The sequence below is a fragment of the Hippocampus comes genome, unplaced genomic scaffold (genome assembly GCF_001891065.2).
Source record: "Hippocampus comes isolate QL1 unplaced genomic scaffold, H_comes_QL1_v1.1 scaffold9, whole genome shotgun sequence".
NCBI classification, from domain to species: domain Eukaryota; kingdom Metazoa; phylum Chordata; class Actinopteri; order Syngnathiformes; family Syngnathidae; genus Hippocampus; species Hippocampus comes.
Window position 1 is genome coordinate 4,628,954 of NW_017805275.1, and position 16,835 is coordinate 4,645,788.

The 16,835-nt window shown below is 41.2% G+C and overlaps 1 protein-coding gene across 2 annotated transcripts in view; it reads right to left on the reverse strand.

Moving 5' to 3' along the window:
- The window catches only part of neurl1b (neuralized E3 ubiquitin protein ligase 1B), a 46,509-nt gene that overhangs the window by 8,782 nt on the left and 20,892 nt on the right, over positions 1 to 16,835 (reverse strand). Inside the window, exons 1-3 of one of the 2 annotated variants that reach the window (XM_019870074.1) lie at positions 9,745 to 10,018; positions 1,873 to 2,114; positions 307 to 640 (exon numbers count right to left, since the gene is read on the reverse strand). In XM_019870074.1, the coding sequence (XP_019725633.1) occupies positions 307 to 640; positions 1,873 to 2,114; positions 9,745 to 9,775 (607 nt within the window). In that variant the 5' untranslated portion in view covers positions 9,776 to 10,018. Of the gene's footprint in view, positions 1 to 306; positions 641 to 1,872; positions 2,115 to 9,744; positions 10,019 to 16,835 lie in introns of those variants that run through there. The other variant, XM_019870072.1, reaches the window with a different exon arrangement.

Here is a 16,835-nt window from a genome sequence, read left to right on the forward strand (position 1 = left end):
AATATATTTATTTATACATGTATTTGTATTCATTATTTACTGTATAATGGGAATGCTAATGAACAATCACAAGCATTATAAATACTCGTGAACATCATCATTGTTCAAGTGCATTACATTGAGGTGTCCATGTTGACAAATTGAAGTGGATGGAGGAATGCAATTTGATTATCTTAAGGTCTTTATAAGGTAGGATTGATGATACAGCACTTGTATCGTGCATCATTTTAATAGTGTTATGAATACTGCTAAGTATACTGGTTCTGGACGAAGACGTTTGTTGAAGCAGGCAAACGTGACACTTACCAAGCAGCGTGACCTCCTGAGTGATGCCGTAGATATCGATGATGGCCCAGAGTGGGCAGCCGATACTGAGGCCGCAGTGGAAGAGGATTGGCTCGCCATCGTTGATACTGTAAAAGACCCTCCCGTGGCGATCGGCCCAGTACGCCAGCACGCTGTCCTTCAGGGCAAGTCTCTCGGGAAGGGCCTTGGCCCAGTAGCCGGGCCGCGTCACCAAATCTGGACAAGCGTACTTGGGGATGTCAGATATAATCAAGTCGCTGGGGTCCAGACTGGTGAAGCCAAATCGTAGTGCGCCGCTCCAGCCGGTGTGCACGCCCGTGAGACGAAGCCGCACCTGAATCAGATACATTGACTGAGTAAGGGGTGAGTGAACATAAGTGAGACACAAGTGTGCATGCTCATTGAAAATATTAAAAGCACACCGAAAGTTTTAATGAAGTTAATAAAGTTGATACATCAATGCTGTCCATTACATTTGAAGTGACTCTTGCTTGTGCGAACATGGCCTACACATATGACCATACAGAGATGTCATCCAGGTCCAGAAAGTAAAAATCCTGCCACAGTTTTGCTTTAGCCACAGGTGCAGCTACTGCTCAGTTTTTACTTTCTGTACCTGGATTACTCATCTCTGTCTGTTGTCTGCACATTGCTTTTGATGGGAAAGTAACCCATGCCAACATGGCTGCCACCTGGAAACACATAAGTCTTTTGTCTGTTAATTGCGCCTAATGGCGGAAAATTCTGGAACTAACAGAAAAACAGACAAACCTGGCATTGCAGCCAGTGCTGATGACATTTACTCGACCGTAAGTCTGTACACACCTGTAGCTAGGTTACGTTATCTCCACTATCGCCAACTCGTGTGTGATACATGCACAAAATGAATCTATTTCTGATTGCAAAAGGGCAAAACAAAAAACCAAAAACAACATCAGATGGAGCGACACCCAACGTTCTAACAGGAAGTGAGGAAAAAGAGTTGCCATTTAACGTGTCTGTTTACCCGGAAGTAAGTGAGAGTCATCTCAACACTGAACCCACCTTAACTTTATTTATAAAGCACTTTAAAAACAAGCACTGCTGCATACAATGTGCTATATAAAAAATCAGAATCAGGCATATCCAGGTGATAACAAAGACAGTTAAAACAATAAATAAATAACATAAAAACGGTAATCCATCCATCCATCCATTTTCTACCGCTTATCCGGGGGTCACGGGGGCAACAGCTTTAGCTTCAGGGAAACCAAATTCCATATATTTTATTCATCATAAGTTGTCTTTTGAGCCATGCTTGGTTTGGTCCCTCACGTTGGACCTGTTTGCCATGGGTGACCCTTGCAGGGGCATAAAGCCCCACGCAACTTAGCTCCTAGGATCATTGACACGCAGAAACCCCAACACCACACTAAGGTGATGGCTCACAGAGAACATAAAAACACAATAAAATACTAAAACAATGCCGAGTTTCATGCTGAGTCGAAAGCCAAAGAATAAAAATGTGTTGAGGTGAAAAGGACGACTTTAAATATTCAATGATTAACTTTTTGCAGGCAAACTGACCTTCTCGTAGAGGCGGACGGGCTTGTGACTGAAGGTGATTCCATTGCAGAAGCTGTTCTTGCGAGTGGCGCGTCGAAGCTGTCCATCCAGCCTGATGTTTTTGCCTTTGGCGTGGGGGTGAAAGCGGGGCGACTCCATACTGATGTTAAATGGATATGCTGATCTTCTCTCAAACCCGCTCCCATTGTTGGGCAAAGTGTAGTACTGGCTACTAGCCACTGGGCGGGTTTGAACAGTCGCATCTGCAAATTTAGAGTAAAAGCAGAAAGAAAACGTTCTATAAATTGAATTGAACAACATTTTTTTTTAAACTCCAACAAGGTCAAACCATGATAATTGGTGACAGCAGCTCCTGGATAAAGAAGCAGCCTAAACAGTACACATTAACTGCACTCGAAAAATAGATGGGTCAAAACTCACCCAGTTATGAGACAAAAAGGGGCCAACCACCACTTGAGTTCATTTGGCCCAACTTTTTGAGTCCAATGAACTACCCTAAAAATGGGGCCAATGAATCACCACTCTCACGCCCCCCTCCACCCCCCCAAAAAAAACCTTTTTAAGAATACTGTAATAATTTATTGTTTTGTGGATTATTCTTTTGACCAAACTTCCATAATTGGGTTATGTTTTTACTCAAATGTGCACATGGTCCACCACAGTCACTTTCTCAAACTTTACTAAGCAGAGGCATGTAGTTTACATTAGAAAAACATGACAGCACACCACCAAATAACAATTTGACAAAAAGTATAAATACAAAAACAATGATTCATTCACAAATGTATTTTGTGTGAAATTCAGGTCTGTTGAATTCAGGACAAAGCTGTCTGAAAGTTGTATCAATGACAACAGGAGGATACAAAGAGGGTTTTTTTTCTACCTCCTCCCATCTAATGAAAGAGCCTTCACTTGTTCTGCCTGTAATGCCTGAAATATTTGTAATTAAATAAGAATTTTTAGACAAAAATAAGTGGAAGCGGACAACTTCCCACAGCACCCCTGACGATCCCTTACGGCACATGATATGCCACGCCGCCATGGTTGGGAATCACTGCTTCAGAGGGCAGAGGCCACTTGTGTGAGCCCACTCAGTCTTAGACACTTCCTTTCCCACACTGACACTATGCCCCGTTCAACAACCTCACTGAACATGAAACCTACAGCATTCAAAAGAGCTTGTTATCCAAACACTCCAATCATATGTAGTATGTATCAACCGTAAGCACAACTACAAATAGCAATATCTTTTTTTTATTTTTTTTTTTTAATTCTTGTGACACTGTTTCAGGTTCTGTAATATTGTACTGTACTTGTTTTATGTATAAATTAAGTATATACCAATTTGTTAAGCCATAATGAAAACGTTCAAACACGGTCAAATGATTCATAGTAACCTCAGAGAATCATTTTTTGCCTAAATTCTGTTCCAAGTACTGGTAATCATGTCCCAAGTCTATTGTTTACGATAGTAATCCTTGATGTTATGTTTACAACCAAACACAGTAAAGTAGTGATCAAAATTGAAGGTCTTACAGAGGAGAAAATATTTCCAAAGCCAAATAGGACTTGTGGCAAAAGAATATTTACCAAACCAACACTGGAAAGGTCACATCCCAGAGACAAAAGATAATCACATCAAGAGAAGTCGTGTTTTCACGTGCTGGTATTGAGCTTATTGGTGTGCAAATACTAACAACATCCTTAGCCAGCAGCATAAACAAATTCAATGGCCCTTTTATTGTCTCCTCATCGTCCAGGAAAGATTCCCACTATTCAAAGGCTGTATCTTTGATCGTGTTGTCATACAATGCATTGCCTGAAGACATCATATTATATTGAATTTAGCAAGGCTCAGAAATCAAACAAGAATGATTTGGGTCAATTTATGTTGTATCAAATCAGCTGAAGCTGTAAAATATCATATTGGTAATAAAATCAGCTGTTTGAAACAATGCAGCCTTTATGCAGAAAAAAAAATAATGGAATGCATTAAATAAAAAAAAAAAATCCACATTGCATTCCTAATTTCGGCATGACTTCAAAATATGTATTGTTTGGAATATGCTTCTTTTTTTTTTACATTCCAACATGACACATTGTGGCGTCTTCATAGCATAGAGCATATTGTTGTTCAAGAAAATGTTTGTGTTGATTTCCTCTTTGTACATAAGCAAAACTCAATTGCCTTGGATTCAACTTAGCTTGCATCAATGCACCGACAAGCAATGCACACGTCTTTATCAGCAACATTCGTAGTTTTTGAATCGTCTAATAACATTATTAGAACACTAACACTGACATTGAAATGGGCAATGACATGTCATGAGACACTCCAAACAACAGACCCAGCAAGAAGCAATTGCTATTCATTCAATTTGCATGTCACGTTGTTTGGAAAATCTTCTCCTGAAAGACCAGTCATCACTTTGTATTGAAGAGCTTCAAGCATTTCTCACTTTGTTGCTGGAATTTCAGAATCCCAGGTGGAAATAATACATTTGCCACGGTCAACCTAGTTTCAAATAGTTACATTTGTGTCATTTTGATTGTAACATTCCATTCTGGATTACATTTAAGGTTACTGGTAAATCAGATCAGCTGTCTATTCTTTTTAAGGGCGGCTTATACAAAGTCGTCCACTTGGGTCCACACGCAGTCATTTGTGCTGCACAGGTTACCTCGGTTAATAGTTTTCACAAAATTAGATTACAGGGTCCGTTTTCCATGCTTAGTACTGCTATTGTCTGACAGGAGGGGTTTACTGAGGTGTTTGAAGTCAGGCGTGGGTCGAGATTCACCTCTGGGGTCAGGTTGAGCTCATCCCTCACCATATTGCAGGAGGCGGTTTGAAGTCCAGGCTCCTTTCAACCATCTGAACAGATCGTACTCCCAACACAGAGTCCACATCCTGGGCATCAGTGAGAGCTGGCCTCGCTGGATCGACTTTTTTTTCTTTTCGTAAAGTATTGTTGTTGAGCTTTTCCCGAAGTCAGCTGGGATTTACTCCAGCGACCGCCAAGACCCTCTTCAGGATAAGCGGTGTTGAAAATGGATGGCTGGATGGATTGTTGTTGTTGTTGATGTTGATGTTGAGCTGAACAGCTCCCCCATCAGTCCTGGCTATATGAGCAACCAATACAGCGACCTAAAAGTCGGTCTTATTCCATTCAAAGAGAACACAGGATGAAAAAAACACCCTGATTTAAAAAAAATAAAATAAAAACAAAAAACAAGTGTAAGCCACTAACCTTTAACATTTTGAAATCAGTCACAAACACAGCACCACCAAGTGCTCAAGGTCTGAAAATGCTTGCTTGTTACATCTCTCCACACAAGGTTGGAGGTTATGTGATGTGCCTTTTGACGGACTGGATCAAAAAAAAAAACTATTTGGCTCTGTGTGTATGTGATGAAAGACCTGATGGGGGGCCAAAGAGAACAGTCAATGCTGCTGTAAGGATTTATTTTGTCATCATTTTTTTCTCCTGCCACTTTCAAGCCACTCCCCAACAGCAAGGCCTTCAATCTTTCCCCAGTTCACCTTGGCTGAGGACATAACAGAAAACGTTTCACCTATTTATGCTAATGCATTGACGTTCTTCCCTTAATTGCAACATCATTAGCTCAAACAGATAAAACAATGTCATTTTTAAAACCTGGTTGAAAAAAACTCACAAGCACAAGAATGGATTTTCTCAAAGTGATCCAGTGAGAGTGCATTGAGCATCCCTGACAGTGCATATCCTGTCACAGTCTTCTATGAACCTGAATAGAGCACTTAAGCCACCATCACCTTCGATGTCCTCGTACGACACCTGGATCTTTGCAATTAGATCAGCGCTGAACCTAAATCCGGCCACGGTCTCCTACAGGCATGGGACAATTATCGTTTTGATGTTGTATCGTGATTTCAAAACGTCAAGGTTACACTAACTACGAATAGTGGCTGTCACCGATAATGAGCTCATCTTTTCTTTATTTTAGGGGACTTCTAAACTGGTCTCAATATGATTGGCTGCTCACAGAGTTGAGGAATCAATCAAGTTAACTGCCTCCAGTTAACAATTTTTTTCACCTTCTCTGCAAGCAGAGAGGGGAGGGGTGAGCAGGTACACGCGGAGGAGGTGGACGGAAGGAGCGAGACGAAAGACACACTGTGCAAACGAGGATGCCTTTTTGCTTTGTTGATTAATGTGCATTGTTCTAAAAGAAATGGTACCAGCGGGTACGAGTTAGCCCAAAGGACAACATGGGTAGCCTATGGTTCTGTTCTATAAAATAGCTCATCATAGAATGAACACTGTGACATACTAAGACGACATAAAACATAAAAAAAATGGGAACACGTATTTCTTTAATTATTATTATTTTATATAAACTTAACACAGCACATGTTTCTTCTGTACCAAATATTCTATATTTTTTTTATGCTGCCGGGCGTACAGTACACCTGATCTCAGTGGATTACTCGGCACACGGCTGAGCTCCTCTCAGGCAAGATGGCCAAGAGGATATTGTAGTCCGTGTAGTGGAGCTACACACTGTGCCATTTTTTTTTTTTTTTTAATCTCTTCCCTTTTTTGGGCAAGAGTGTTAAAGACATCAAACAGGTTGTGAGCTAAAGTGTACCAGTATACTTTATACAATTTTCTTTTCAGATCATCGGTACCAGGAGTCTTGTGGCCCTGCATGCTCTGGAGCAGTGTTTCCTAACCTTCTTAGAGGTACCGAACCGAACCGGCGCATATGCGCATTCACCGAACCCTTCATTAATGAAACATAAAAATACGATTCAAGAATTGTTCCTTCAGTTTTGAGTTGCACAACTTGGCATGACAAATCATGCAGTTAGGACGCTTAGTCCCATCACGTTCCGTGATGCACGTGATTCCATGTTGTACCTATTCGTCCGACCACTTTCTTTTTTTGCTCGACATAGTTAGCATGTATTAAAATTCTAAAAAAAAAAAAAAAATCACACAATGTACTATCACGACAGTCACACGTTGACGACTGAGCGAATTAAATTTCCCGCAGCAGTGATTGGACAAGCAATGTAGTGTGATCATCTGCAGCGGGGTGTCATAACTAATTGACATGTTGAGTCGGGTGTGTCTTAACTTCCATGGCAGAGGCTCCGTCGAACCCCTGAGACCGAGTCACCGAACCCCTAGGGTTCGATCGAACCCAGGTTGAGAACCACTGCTCTGGAGGGATGTGAAAATGTCTCCAGTTGTAAATACGCCTCTTCAGAGATATGAGATAGTCCTGTGTAGAACTCCTCCATCAGCTTTTCATCACGAGGAACTTGAATACGTTTTGGGAATTGTTGGGTCATGAAGGGGTTTTAGACATTGTGTCCAAACAGGTTCAGTGTAATTCTAGGCTGAGTTTGCTGGTCTTGGTTATTGTGTCACAATGTCTTTCTGTTAATATTCTTTTGTTAATGAAGCATTAGTCATCGTCTTCTTCTGTCACGCTGCATGCATTCCAGTAGAGCTTACTGCTTCTCAACATGTTTGCGGCACAGCGTGATACTTTGTTTAACTGTTTATAAACAGGAAAAAATCCACTGAAAAATGGTCCAGATAGCATTGCGGCAAAAGATGCACTGATATATAGCAAGAGAGTCACTGCAATCATACAGTAGGCCACAACGAGCACAAGACACTTCAATGTAATGTGGATGATGTAATTGAATATCAGGCCCATCGACCAATATGAGCAGGGCTTTTATTCTCTTTCCTCTCTAGGCTATAGTGTCTCATCAGCATAGTCGTTTACAAGAGCAATGATCTTTAATGGTTTTAATGAGAATTTTATAGTCTTTTTATTGCATCTGCGTTGAAAGGCCTCGAAAGCAGCGTTTTGAAATTATTCATCACAAGGACTGTTAAGATTCCTAAAGGGACAAAAAGACGACACTTGAATAAATACAAATAGTGTGTATCATGCAAGCGGTGAATACTTCTCCCCACTGAACAGTGACTAATTGAGTCCACACGTCGGCGGGGTGCTGGTAGCAGTAACCCCATTGTATCTAGCCTGAGTGAGGGCGGGGAAGGGAGCAGGCAGTAAATCAAAGCATCAGTCACCGATTATCAAGTAATATACTTTTAAATGTAATAACTGAAAAAAAAAAACAAAAGGAAGTAAATATATCTCAATAGACACAAAACTATGGGGTATGTGCGTGAAAGTCAATCACCGATAGTGCAGGTGTGAGGCGCTGACTGTAATTTGCTCACTACTGTCCAGTTGGCAGGCCTTCAGTTCACTGTAGGTGGGAATGAGAGTGTGAATAGTTGTCTGTCTACATGTGCCTCCAACACTTCAAAGCAAGGCAAGCCAGCTTTATGTATATCACAAATTTCAGACACAAGGTAGCTCAATTGGCTTCACATAGTTACAAAACAGCTTTTAAAGGCAACATTTAAAAAAATGAATATTTTAACACCATTAAAAGCAAGTGAGACAAATAAAAACTATCCATCCATCCATTATCTGAGGAGCTAATTCCCACAAGGGTTGCCGGCATGCTGGAGCCCATCTCAGTTGTCTTCGGGCAGGAGGCGGGGTACAGCTTGAACTCGTTGACAGCCAATCGCAGGGCACACATTAACAAACAACCATCCACGCTCACAATTACGCCCTAGGGACAATTTAGAGTGTTCACTTAACCTACGGTACGTTTTTAGAATGTGGGAGGAAAACGGAGTACCCGGAGAAAACCCATGCAGGCATAGGGAGAACATGCAAATTCCACACAGGAAGGGCCAGAGCCAGAATCGAACCTTGCACCTCTGCACTGTGAGGCGGACGTGCTAACTAGTCGACCACTGTGCTGACCCAAATAAATACGAGTTGATTATCATTAGTAAAACAATATACAGCACAGAAACATGGGTTTCCAAAAAATGTTGATCGAGATGCTTTCAAAGACCTTAATGATTAGTAATGGGAAACATGAATTGGAAAGCATTTACGCTTGGTGCTAATTTATGTTTGCTGCCATTTTATGCCATTTGCCTGCAGCATAAATGCTGATGCAGCCTATTTGGTTTGAACTCCAGGCTTCACTAAATGACCTTAGTCTGCTGAGAAAACATGGCATGATTGATCAACAATCAATTTGAAACAACTGTCAGGATTTTTCTTAATGTTCATTTCTTAAGTAATAAATAAGATATAGTCATTAAATGTGGGAGTGGCATCTCCATTTATTTTCTGTGAGGCTTGTCTTCATTCGGGTCATGGGCAAACTGGAACCTAACCCGACTGACTTCAGTTGAGAGGAGGGGTAAGCCCTGGACTGGTCACGAACCAGTCACATGAATGTGCTTTACAAACAACAACCCATATTCATACCTATTGATCATTTTTTCAATTATGCATGTTGTAGTTAATCTACAATCTTAGAGACAACATTAACGCTGCTCTCCATTGTGTGTAATATAACATCAAAAAAATTGAGATGATGCCTTTGTGGTCACCTAAAACCAAGGATTTCTAATTTCTCATTATCATTTGAATAGTACAACAATGAACGAAACAAATAGTTCCAAATAAGATTGTTAAAATGACCACCGCCGTGAGCAGGTGACCCTTAACTGCAAATATTCACTTCGGGAACACTCAAATTTGATTACTTGTTTAGCATTAACGTGCAACAGATGATTAAAAAAGATTACAAGAGATAAAGATAGCTCTCGGGGAGCTCCACTGGAATCATGCTCAGATTCCCCGCGATGCACAGCTCATTTACAAAAACCGAGCGAGCTCAAGTAGAGGAAATGGCACCAAAACCACACGCTCACGCTTTCACACGCATTCTCCATGAACACAATAGTCATCACAAGTCTCACTCACCTATTAACGGTTTGGGTGTCGTATTCCCCATTATGTCCACAAATTCTGCGCACCGGCTGTGAAATTAATCCAGATTATTAATGCTGTGTTCGCCTGCACATCCATGTGTGCAGAATCCCCACGCTCTCTCTCTCTTTCTCGCTCTCTCTCTCTCTTGTTCTCTCTCTCTCCAATGCTGACGAGAATCTGCGTGAATTTCGATTAAAACCGCCGGTGTGAGTGCGTCTTGAGCGCGAACGTGAGGTAGGCAGGCAGACACCTCCGGGCTCGCAAGCGCCCCCCCCCCCCAACCTTTACGAGCGTCTCCCTTCCACGCTCCGCACCACTTTTAAAACACAGCAAGCGGAATAATATTCCCGAAAATAAAGCAACGCTGAATGTTCAAGACTCAATGCTCGATGACGATTTCATGGAGGGGGGCACTGGGGGCAGCCTGGGTATATTTTCATGTACTTTACAAGGTGTTACTTTAAAGCAGTGGTTCTTAAACTTTTTACATCGAGTTCCAACTCAAAAATATTCAGTTCTCGAAGTGCCCTTCTAATAACCAGTGTTAAAATACAGTGTTGTAGTACGCCCAAGTGTTCATCAAAACCAAGACAGTAATCCTAAAGTGTAGATTTAATACTATGGTAAAATACTGTAACATTAAGAGTATTTTGAGCCTCAACACTGTATTTCAATATCAGAAATACTGTAACATTAAAAGTATTTTGAGCCCCAACACTGTATTTCAATATAAGAAAATGCAAACAAATAACATGTAGAATGATTCAAATAAAATACATTGCACATGGAAATGTTTTTTTTTAATTGTACCTTGTAACATAGATATGCTTTACAGCATAGGTGTCAAACTCGAAGCCCGGGGGTCAGATACAGCCTCCCGCATAATTTCAGGTGGTCCGCAAACGCAAATCATATGTGTTGAGTTCAGGTTTGTGGCTAAATACAAAATTGCTAAACACTTTTAAAATAAATTAAAACTTGTTGAACCTTTTCTTACTCCCTTCTGATTTCAAAACTAGGCATTCCTCCATTTATTGTGTATATGTCATCATATGAGATGATCCTATATTTGTTGTGTGTGGATTCAGAGTCATAACATTGTCATCTTTGTCTTGTTTGTCCTATCAGTAGTTTTTGGTTTTAAGTGTGGCTGTTGTTTTCTGTTTAGCTTTTTGGAGGGTTTTAGTTTGGGATTTTCGTTTGTACCTTTGTCTTCTTTCTTTTGTGTTCCATCCACCTCTTTTTGTTTGCTGTCAGTTTTAGGAGAGTTAGCCAGTTTCACTTTGACATTTTAAATTGCTTTTTATTATTCGCACGTTTCTTCAGGCTTGCATACTCTTTAAGTAAATACTGTAAAAAGTGATTAGGCTTAGTTGTGTTTGAGTTGGGATTCATTCTGTGTTTTTACGCACCTTAACAAGCTCAATATCAAGGCTATCTTAAAAAATGCTTCAACAGTTTTCCATCTGCAGCATTATGCGGAAACTGTTAAATGAGTTGCATCTCACATTTAAGTTATGAGGACATTGAAGTTTGGGCCAAGAACCAGCAAATGGGGAGATTCCTATTCCAAGCTGCATAGTCTTTCAGGTGGCAAATACTTCCATAAAGACTCAAATGACCACAGTGATAACAACTCTGACGCTGAACAGTTCTCCTCCTTTTTGTGTGGGGGTGGTTTTGTTTTTTGTTTTTTTTTCATTGTCAGCATTTGTGGTCATCTTCCATGTGCCTCCCCCATGTGCACTACTACAATAGCGGCTGGAATTGAGCGGCTCCTTCCCCCAAAGCAAAATTCTGTTGTAGTTCCAAGACTGACCTATGTGAGGCAGCATGGCGACACATGGCATGCATTACAAAGTAGAAGAAATACTGCTTGTATAACTGTTGAAAACTATTCTTGACATTTTTATTTTGGTAAATAATTTAGGCAGGTGTTCCCCAGCCAGTGGCCATTTGGCAGAGGACTGACGGTGCAGAGATATTAAAAACAAAAATATTGGTAGCGTAGCATAGATGCCATGTTATCACATGGGCAGGAATGTTTGTTGACCCCTTGTCAATGCTTTTGCAACACTTTTAATGACAAAATATTCATCAATGTGGTCACCACCACAAAATAGAATATGTGAAACTTTGCCAGTACACTTGTCTTGACTGCTTATTAAGATGAGTGTGTCATAGAATATGTGTTGACAGTGACAGTGAAGGCGGTAAGAATCACTATTTTCCAGAACTACACGATATTAATGAACTGAAGATTAAAAACGAATAGGGAAACTACAGTACTTGTATGAGTGAGCCAGTTATGCATTCTATTCTCCTTTTAATGCAAAACTAACAAATGTACTTTATATCAACAGACAGCATCATCTACACTTAAATGAGCATTTGTACAAATACAGACAAAAAACAGCTGGTACTCACAGTTGAGTAACAAAACAACTCTGGCCCCCGTAAGAGGAAGTACGGTATGTAAAGAAGAGTGATCGACAGTATTCATTACCGACATAGACTGTTTATCTTGTTCAGGGTCACAGGGTAGCTCACAGGTTGTACCACGAGTCAATCCGAGGCCAATATTGAATGAAGCATTGTCCCATAATTGAGCCCAGGCTAGATGTATGAAAGGCTGCGATGTGAACCACTGCGCTACAAATAACCTTCAAACGAACCCATAATGTTCACCAACATTGGGGCATTACTGGAGTTTGGAGATTGGTCTGATATCCAGTGAGTGCTATTGTAGGTCAAAATTGCAGTCGACTCTTTCAAACTGCCCTAAATCCAGGGGTTCCTAACAAATGGGATGCCTGAAAGTCATGTAGATCCCACAGCAGTGATCACGCTCATAAGTTGCACCACATATAAGACGGCGCACTTTTGATAACAGTCTGGGCGATCATACGAGGAAATCCCCGTTTTCCCTCCAACCCCTCCCGTGGCCTTGACTGCTGGACCTCTCTCAATCTGTTTCCTGTCTTCTGTACCAGACTGCTCTCCGAGGAGTCATGCCCCGCGGAGCTTGGACGACTGACTCAGACTAACAGTGAAGGGAGGGTCTGGACAGTTAATTTCCCATACAACAAGTATCATGTTTTATTGTCTCGTCTGTCCAAATCTGCAAATCTTCTGATCTTAAATGGGGAAAATGTTGTTTTCCATTGCGCATACGCAGTATATTTATATTTGCACAATGAGGAAAAAGCCCCGCAGGTTTCAGCTGATGCCAACGTGCTTGCAACGGTCCTATTCTTCTTGAGGGCAAACAGCCCGTGAGAGATGCCATTTGGGTGAAGGCGGCTTGAATCTAAATATATCTGCCAAACAAAAGCATTTGTTTCGCCCTCGTCAGCGCTGTTTGTTTGAGCAGGATATGGTGGCTCCTTATACGAACCTTTGCTGAATGGTGTTTGGGGTCGAATCGGATCAGAATTGAAATCTGCCAGCCCCCCCACGCCCTCGTCGTGGCGTGAGATAGAAATGGAGCTGCTACGGCAACGGGGGATCAACCCAGGAAGCGAATACGGAGCCTGCAATGAGCTCTGCAATCAAGCCTTGCCTGTAAACACAGCAGAGCCACAGAAACAAGTGCTGATCCCCATGATGCTTCGCTGTCTGAGCACATGCACACTTGTGTTGATGAGAGTGTAATGACTGCTGTGTTGATCTTACTCCAAAGGCAAAGATTAAATGATCGTTAAGGAGACTGCTGAATGCCGAAAAAAAATTTGACATTTGTTGAAAATGTGTCAACCTTATTGGCAAGAAAGTCTGCGCGTTTGTGTGTGATAACTTGTGTTTTCATAAGTGGTTCTGTGCCAGACAATCAGCAAAACACGCCTCCACTCAAAGTTTTGTTGAATTCCCACTCTCACAGCACAAATAAATAGTCTGCGATGTAAAGCCAAAGCTAACAAGTTCGTACCTCACACTGAAGAAATTGCCTGAAAGCTACCCCGGGAATGATTGCATTCGATGCTCTTGTTGTTGTGGAAGGAAGATTTTCAGGCGTCTTGTGGCCAGGGTGAACCTACACGAATTCTACTACATTGTGAGTGAATGGTCGAGGGCGCAAAAGGCAGAACTTCCACCTCCCGGCGTGAAGAATTTCCACTCACAAGACACGCTACGAGGGTGAAAAGAGATGAGAATTCAGGCTCATATGTATAATATGGTCAAACAGCCCTGGATATAATGAGGTTGTGTTTGCTGTCATGTCCTATTTCACGGATCCGCTCAGTGACATCATAGCTAGATTGTGCAAATTGTGACAAATAAAGTCGATCAGTGATTTTCCATAAAATGCAAAATATCAGCCGATTCTGGTCTAGTTGATCAGATTGGTGAAAATTCTATGAAAGATATCCACTCGCTGTCAACAGTCATGGTGCGGTTGGTACATTTACAATCTGCGGTGACTGCAATGTGGTCTATATATGATGCCGCTTTAGTTTATCCAGATGTCCCCGGTTGCTGGAAGCACAGATATGCCACTCTGATTGCTTCGACAGCATGATGGCAGTCAAGTTGCCTCCGGGAGGTCAGAAAACGCCACATCGTGGCCGATTCAAAGTCATAGAAAGATGTTAAAATAATGCACCATGAGACACTGGGTTAGCATTTCACACGCCCAATCCTACACTGCAAAAACCAAAAAAAAAAAACCCAAAACAAAAAAACAAGACCTGGAAGATGGGGAGGAACTGCATATACTTGTGATAATATGCAATCAAGTTCAGAGTAGTTTTGGACTTTTCATTATAGTCTTTTACTTTTTTTTTTTTTTTTAAACTTCATTTCAAATACATTTTAAATTTAGTTAGCTTTAATTAGTATTTAGAGCAGTTTTTAATGTTTTGGGAGTTTGTTTTAGGTTTTATTAGTTTCAGTAGTAGGTTTATTTTTTTATACATATTTATGGAGAATCAAAAAAAAGGTCACTAAGTTTTGTGTAAACTAATCTAGAATTCTTTTCGAAATACCGACAACTCATGTATGAAATGCCATCCATCCATCCATCCATCCATCCATCCATTCTCTAATCTTCCTATCTTCATCACTGAATCAAAACATTGGTGGCAAAAAATTCCCAGCTCACCATAAAACAAATAAAGCATGTTTTTAATTCGGCTGCATCATTTTTTGTTGGAAGCCAAAACATTTTCGTCATACTTAGCGTAAAACCATCCCTCGGTTTTCTGATCCGCTTTATCCTCACAAGGGTCACGTGGCGTGCTGCAGCCTATTCCAGCTGTCTTTGGGCAGCAGGTGGGGTACACCCTGAACCGGTTGCCAGCCAATCGCAGGGCACACAGAGACGAACAACCCTCCGCGCTCACAATTACTCTCAAGGGACAATTTGGGGTGTTCCATTGTTTTTGCAATGTGGGAGGGAACCGGAGTACCCGGAGAAAACCGGGCATGGGGAGAACATGCAAACTCCACACAGGAAGGCCTTAGCCGGAGTCGAACGCTGCACCTATGTACTGTGAGGCCGACATGCTAACCATTCACCACCGTGCCACTCAGCTGGAACTCCTGATCAGAAAATTGCAGTGAAAAACTTTTTAATGTAGTGATTCTCAATATCAGAAAAAAATGCTTTTCTCCAAAACCCAAGCATTGCTCTAATGGACGAAGTGAGTCACATCACTTTTACGGTGAACCCGGCCATCTCCGCGAAGCACACATGCGCCAAAGCAACAGCTATGTTCAGTCAGAGATTTCTATATTTTTTTGGGTCACATTTTCATTGGAGCAGCCTGTTCTATCACAGTGCATTCACATCTGGATCATTTGCCTTTAAGTGGGGCAATATTGGGGTTAGAGTTATTGCCATGTGCTCAGTGCCATGGCAGATTGTTCCAATTTCCAAAACCTGGAATCATGAGATTCAACACATCACGGCAGATGAAAATGTTTGTTTCATGGGTGCAATTTCAAACTGAGGTCATTTTAAAATGCCATGACAATTAAAAAGACTTGTTCTTTTGAAGAAAGGATTGCTTGAAATTAAGTTTAAGCAAGCGCATCGCCACCAGTTATTTTGGTGACGAACACAACCCATTCACTGATTATGATTAGACTGAGGTGATTTCACATGTTTTATTTCGAACAAGCATGACTTTATATGAGCAGGTGGCAGTCTTTTTTGTTTGTGTTCTGAAATAAGGAAATCAGTAGGCAGAGGACTGCGATCGGCTGGCAACCAGTTCAGGGTGTCCCCCGCCTACTGCCCGAAGACAGCTGGGATAGGCTCCAGCATGCCCGTGACCCTCGTGAGAAGAAGTGCTTTAGAAGATGGATGGGTAAATGTTGGATTGCAAATAAAAGTATCTGTCCCGACCAGTTTTGGTCAGTTACAGTAATTTATGAACTTTTGTAAAGCAATGATGTCAGACGTTGCTTATACAATTTCAGTAAGATTATGCCTAGATATCAGAACCAGGCCACAGTCCATTTTTTTGGGACCTCCCAGATGCACCCATCAAAGATTTTAAGTTCAATACCTCAGTCTGCAAGCAGTTTCCCATCACACTGAAGTTTTTGTTTCATTTGAAGTGCTGTCTTTGTGCTTGGTGACCATCACTGGTTGGTTTTTCAGTCACTCGTCACGCCTTTATTAGGTTGGAAATGTGTCCATCAAAATATGTGTTGCTTGGTTGGTTTTTTTTTTTTTTTTTTTTAATTGTTTGTACTCACTCAATACAGATATGTGGTATCACTTTTTGGGAACACTGCAAGCCATAACAACTCCTTTTAGCCGAGTCATCAAAGTGTTGGAAGGTTCTGGGTTTGAATATTACGTGCTGGTCCACTGGGGCCTGTAATAAATTTGGAGCTAGCTCACACATTATATCTGCTGTGTGTTTCTATGCTTTCACTTTCAAAGGCACAAGCATGGGCGTCATTAGGCCTATTTTAGGGAGGCTTCAGTCTCCCTAAAAATGTCTTTAGCCCCCCTAAATAATTTCATTGCATTATTTAAAAAAAAGTATTATTTATTTTTCCTGTACTTTCGCTAATATATTGCATCAAATTCAATGTAATGTGGCCATTTTAAATTATATTTCGATAAC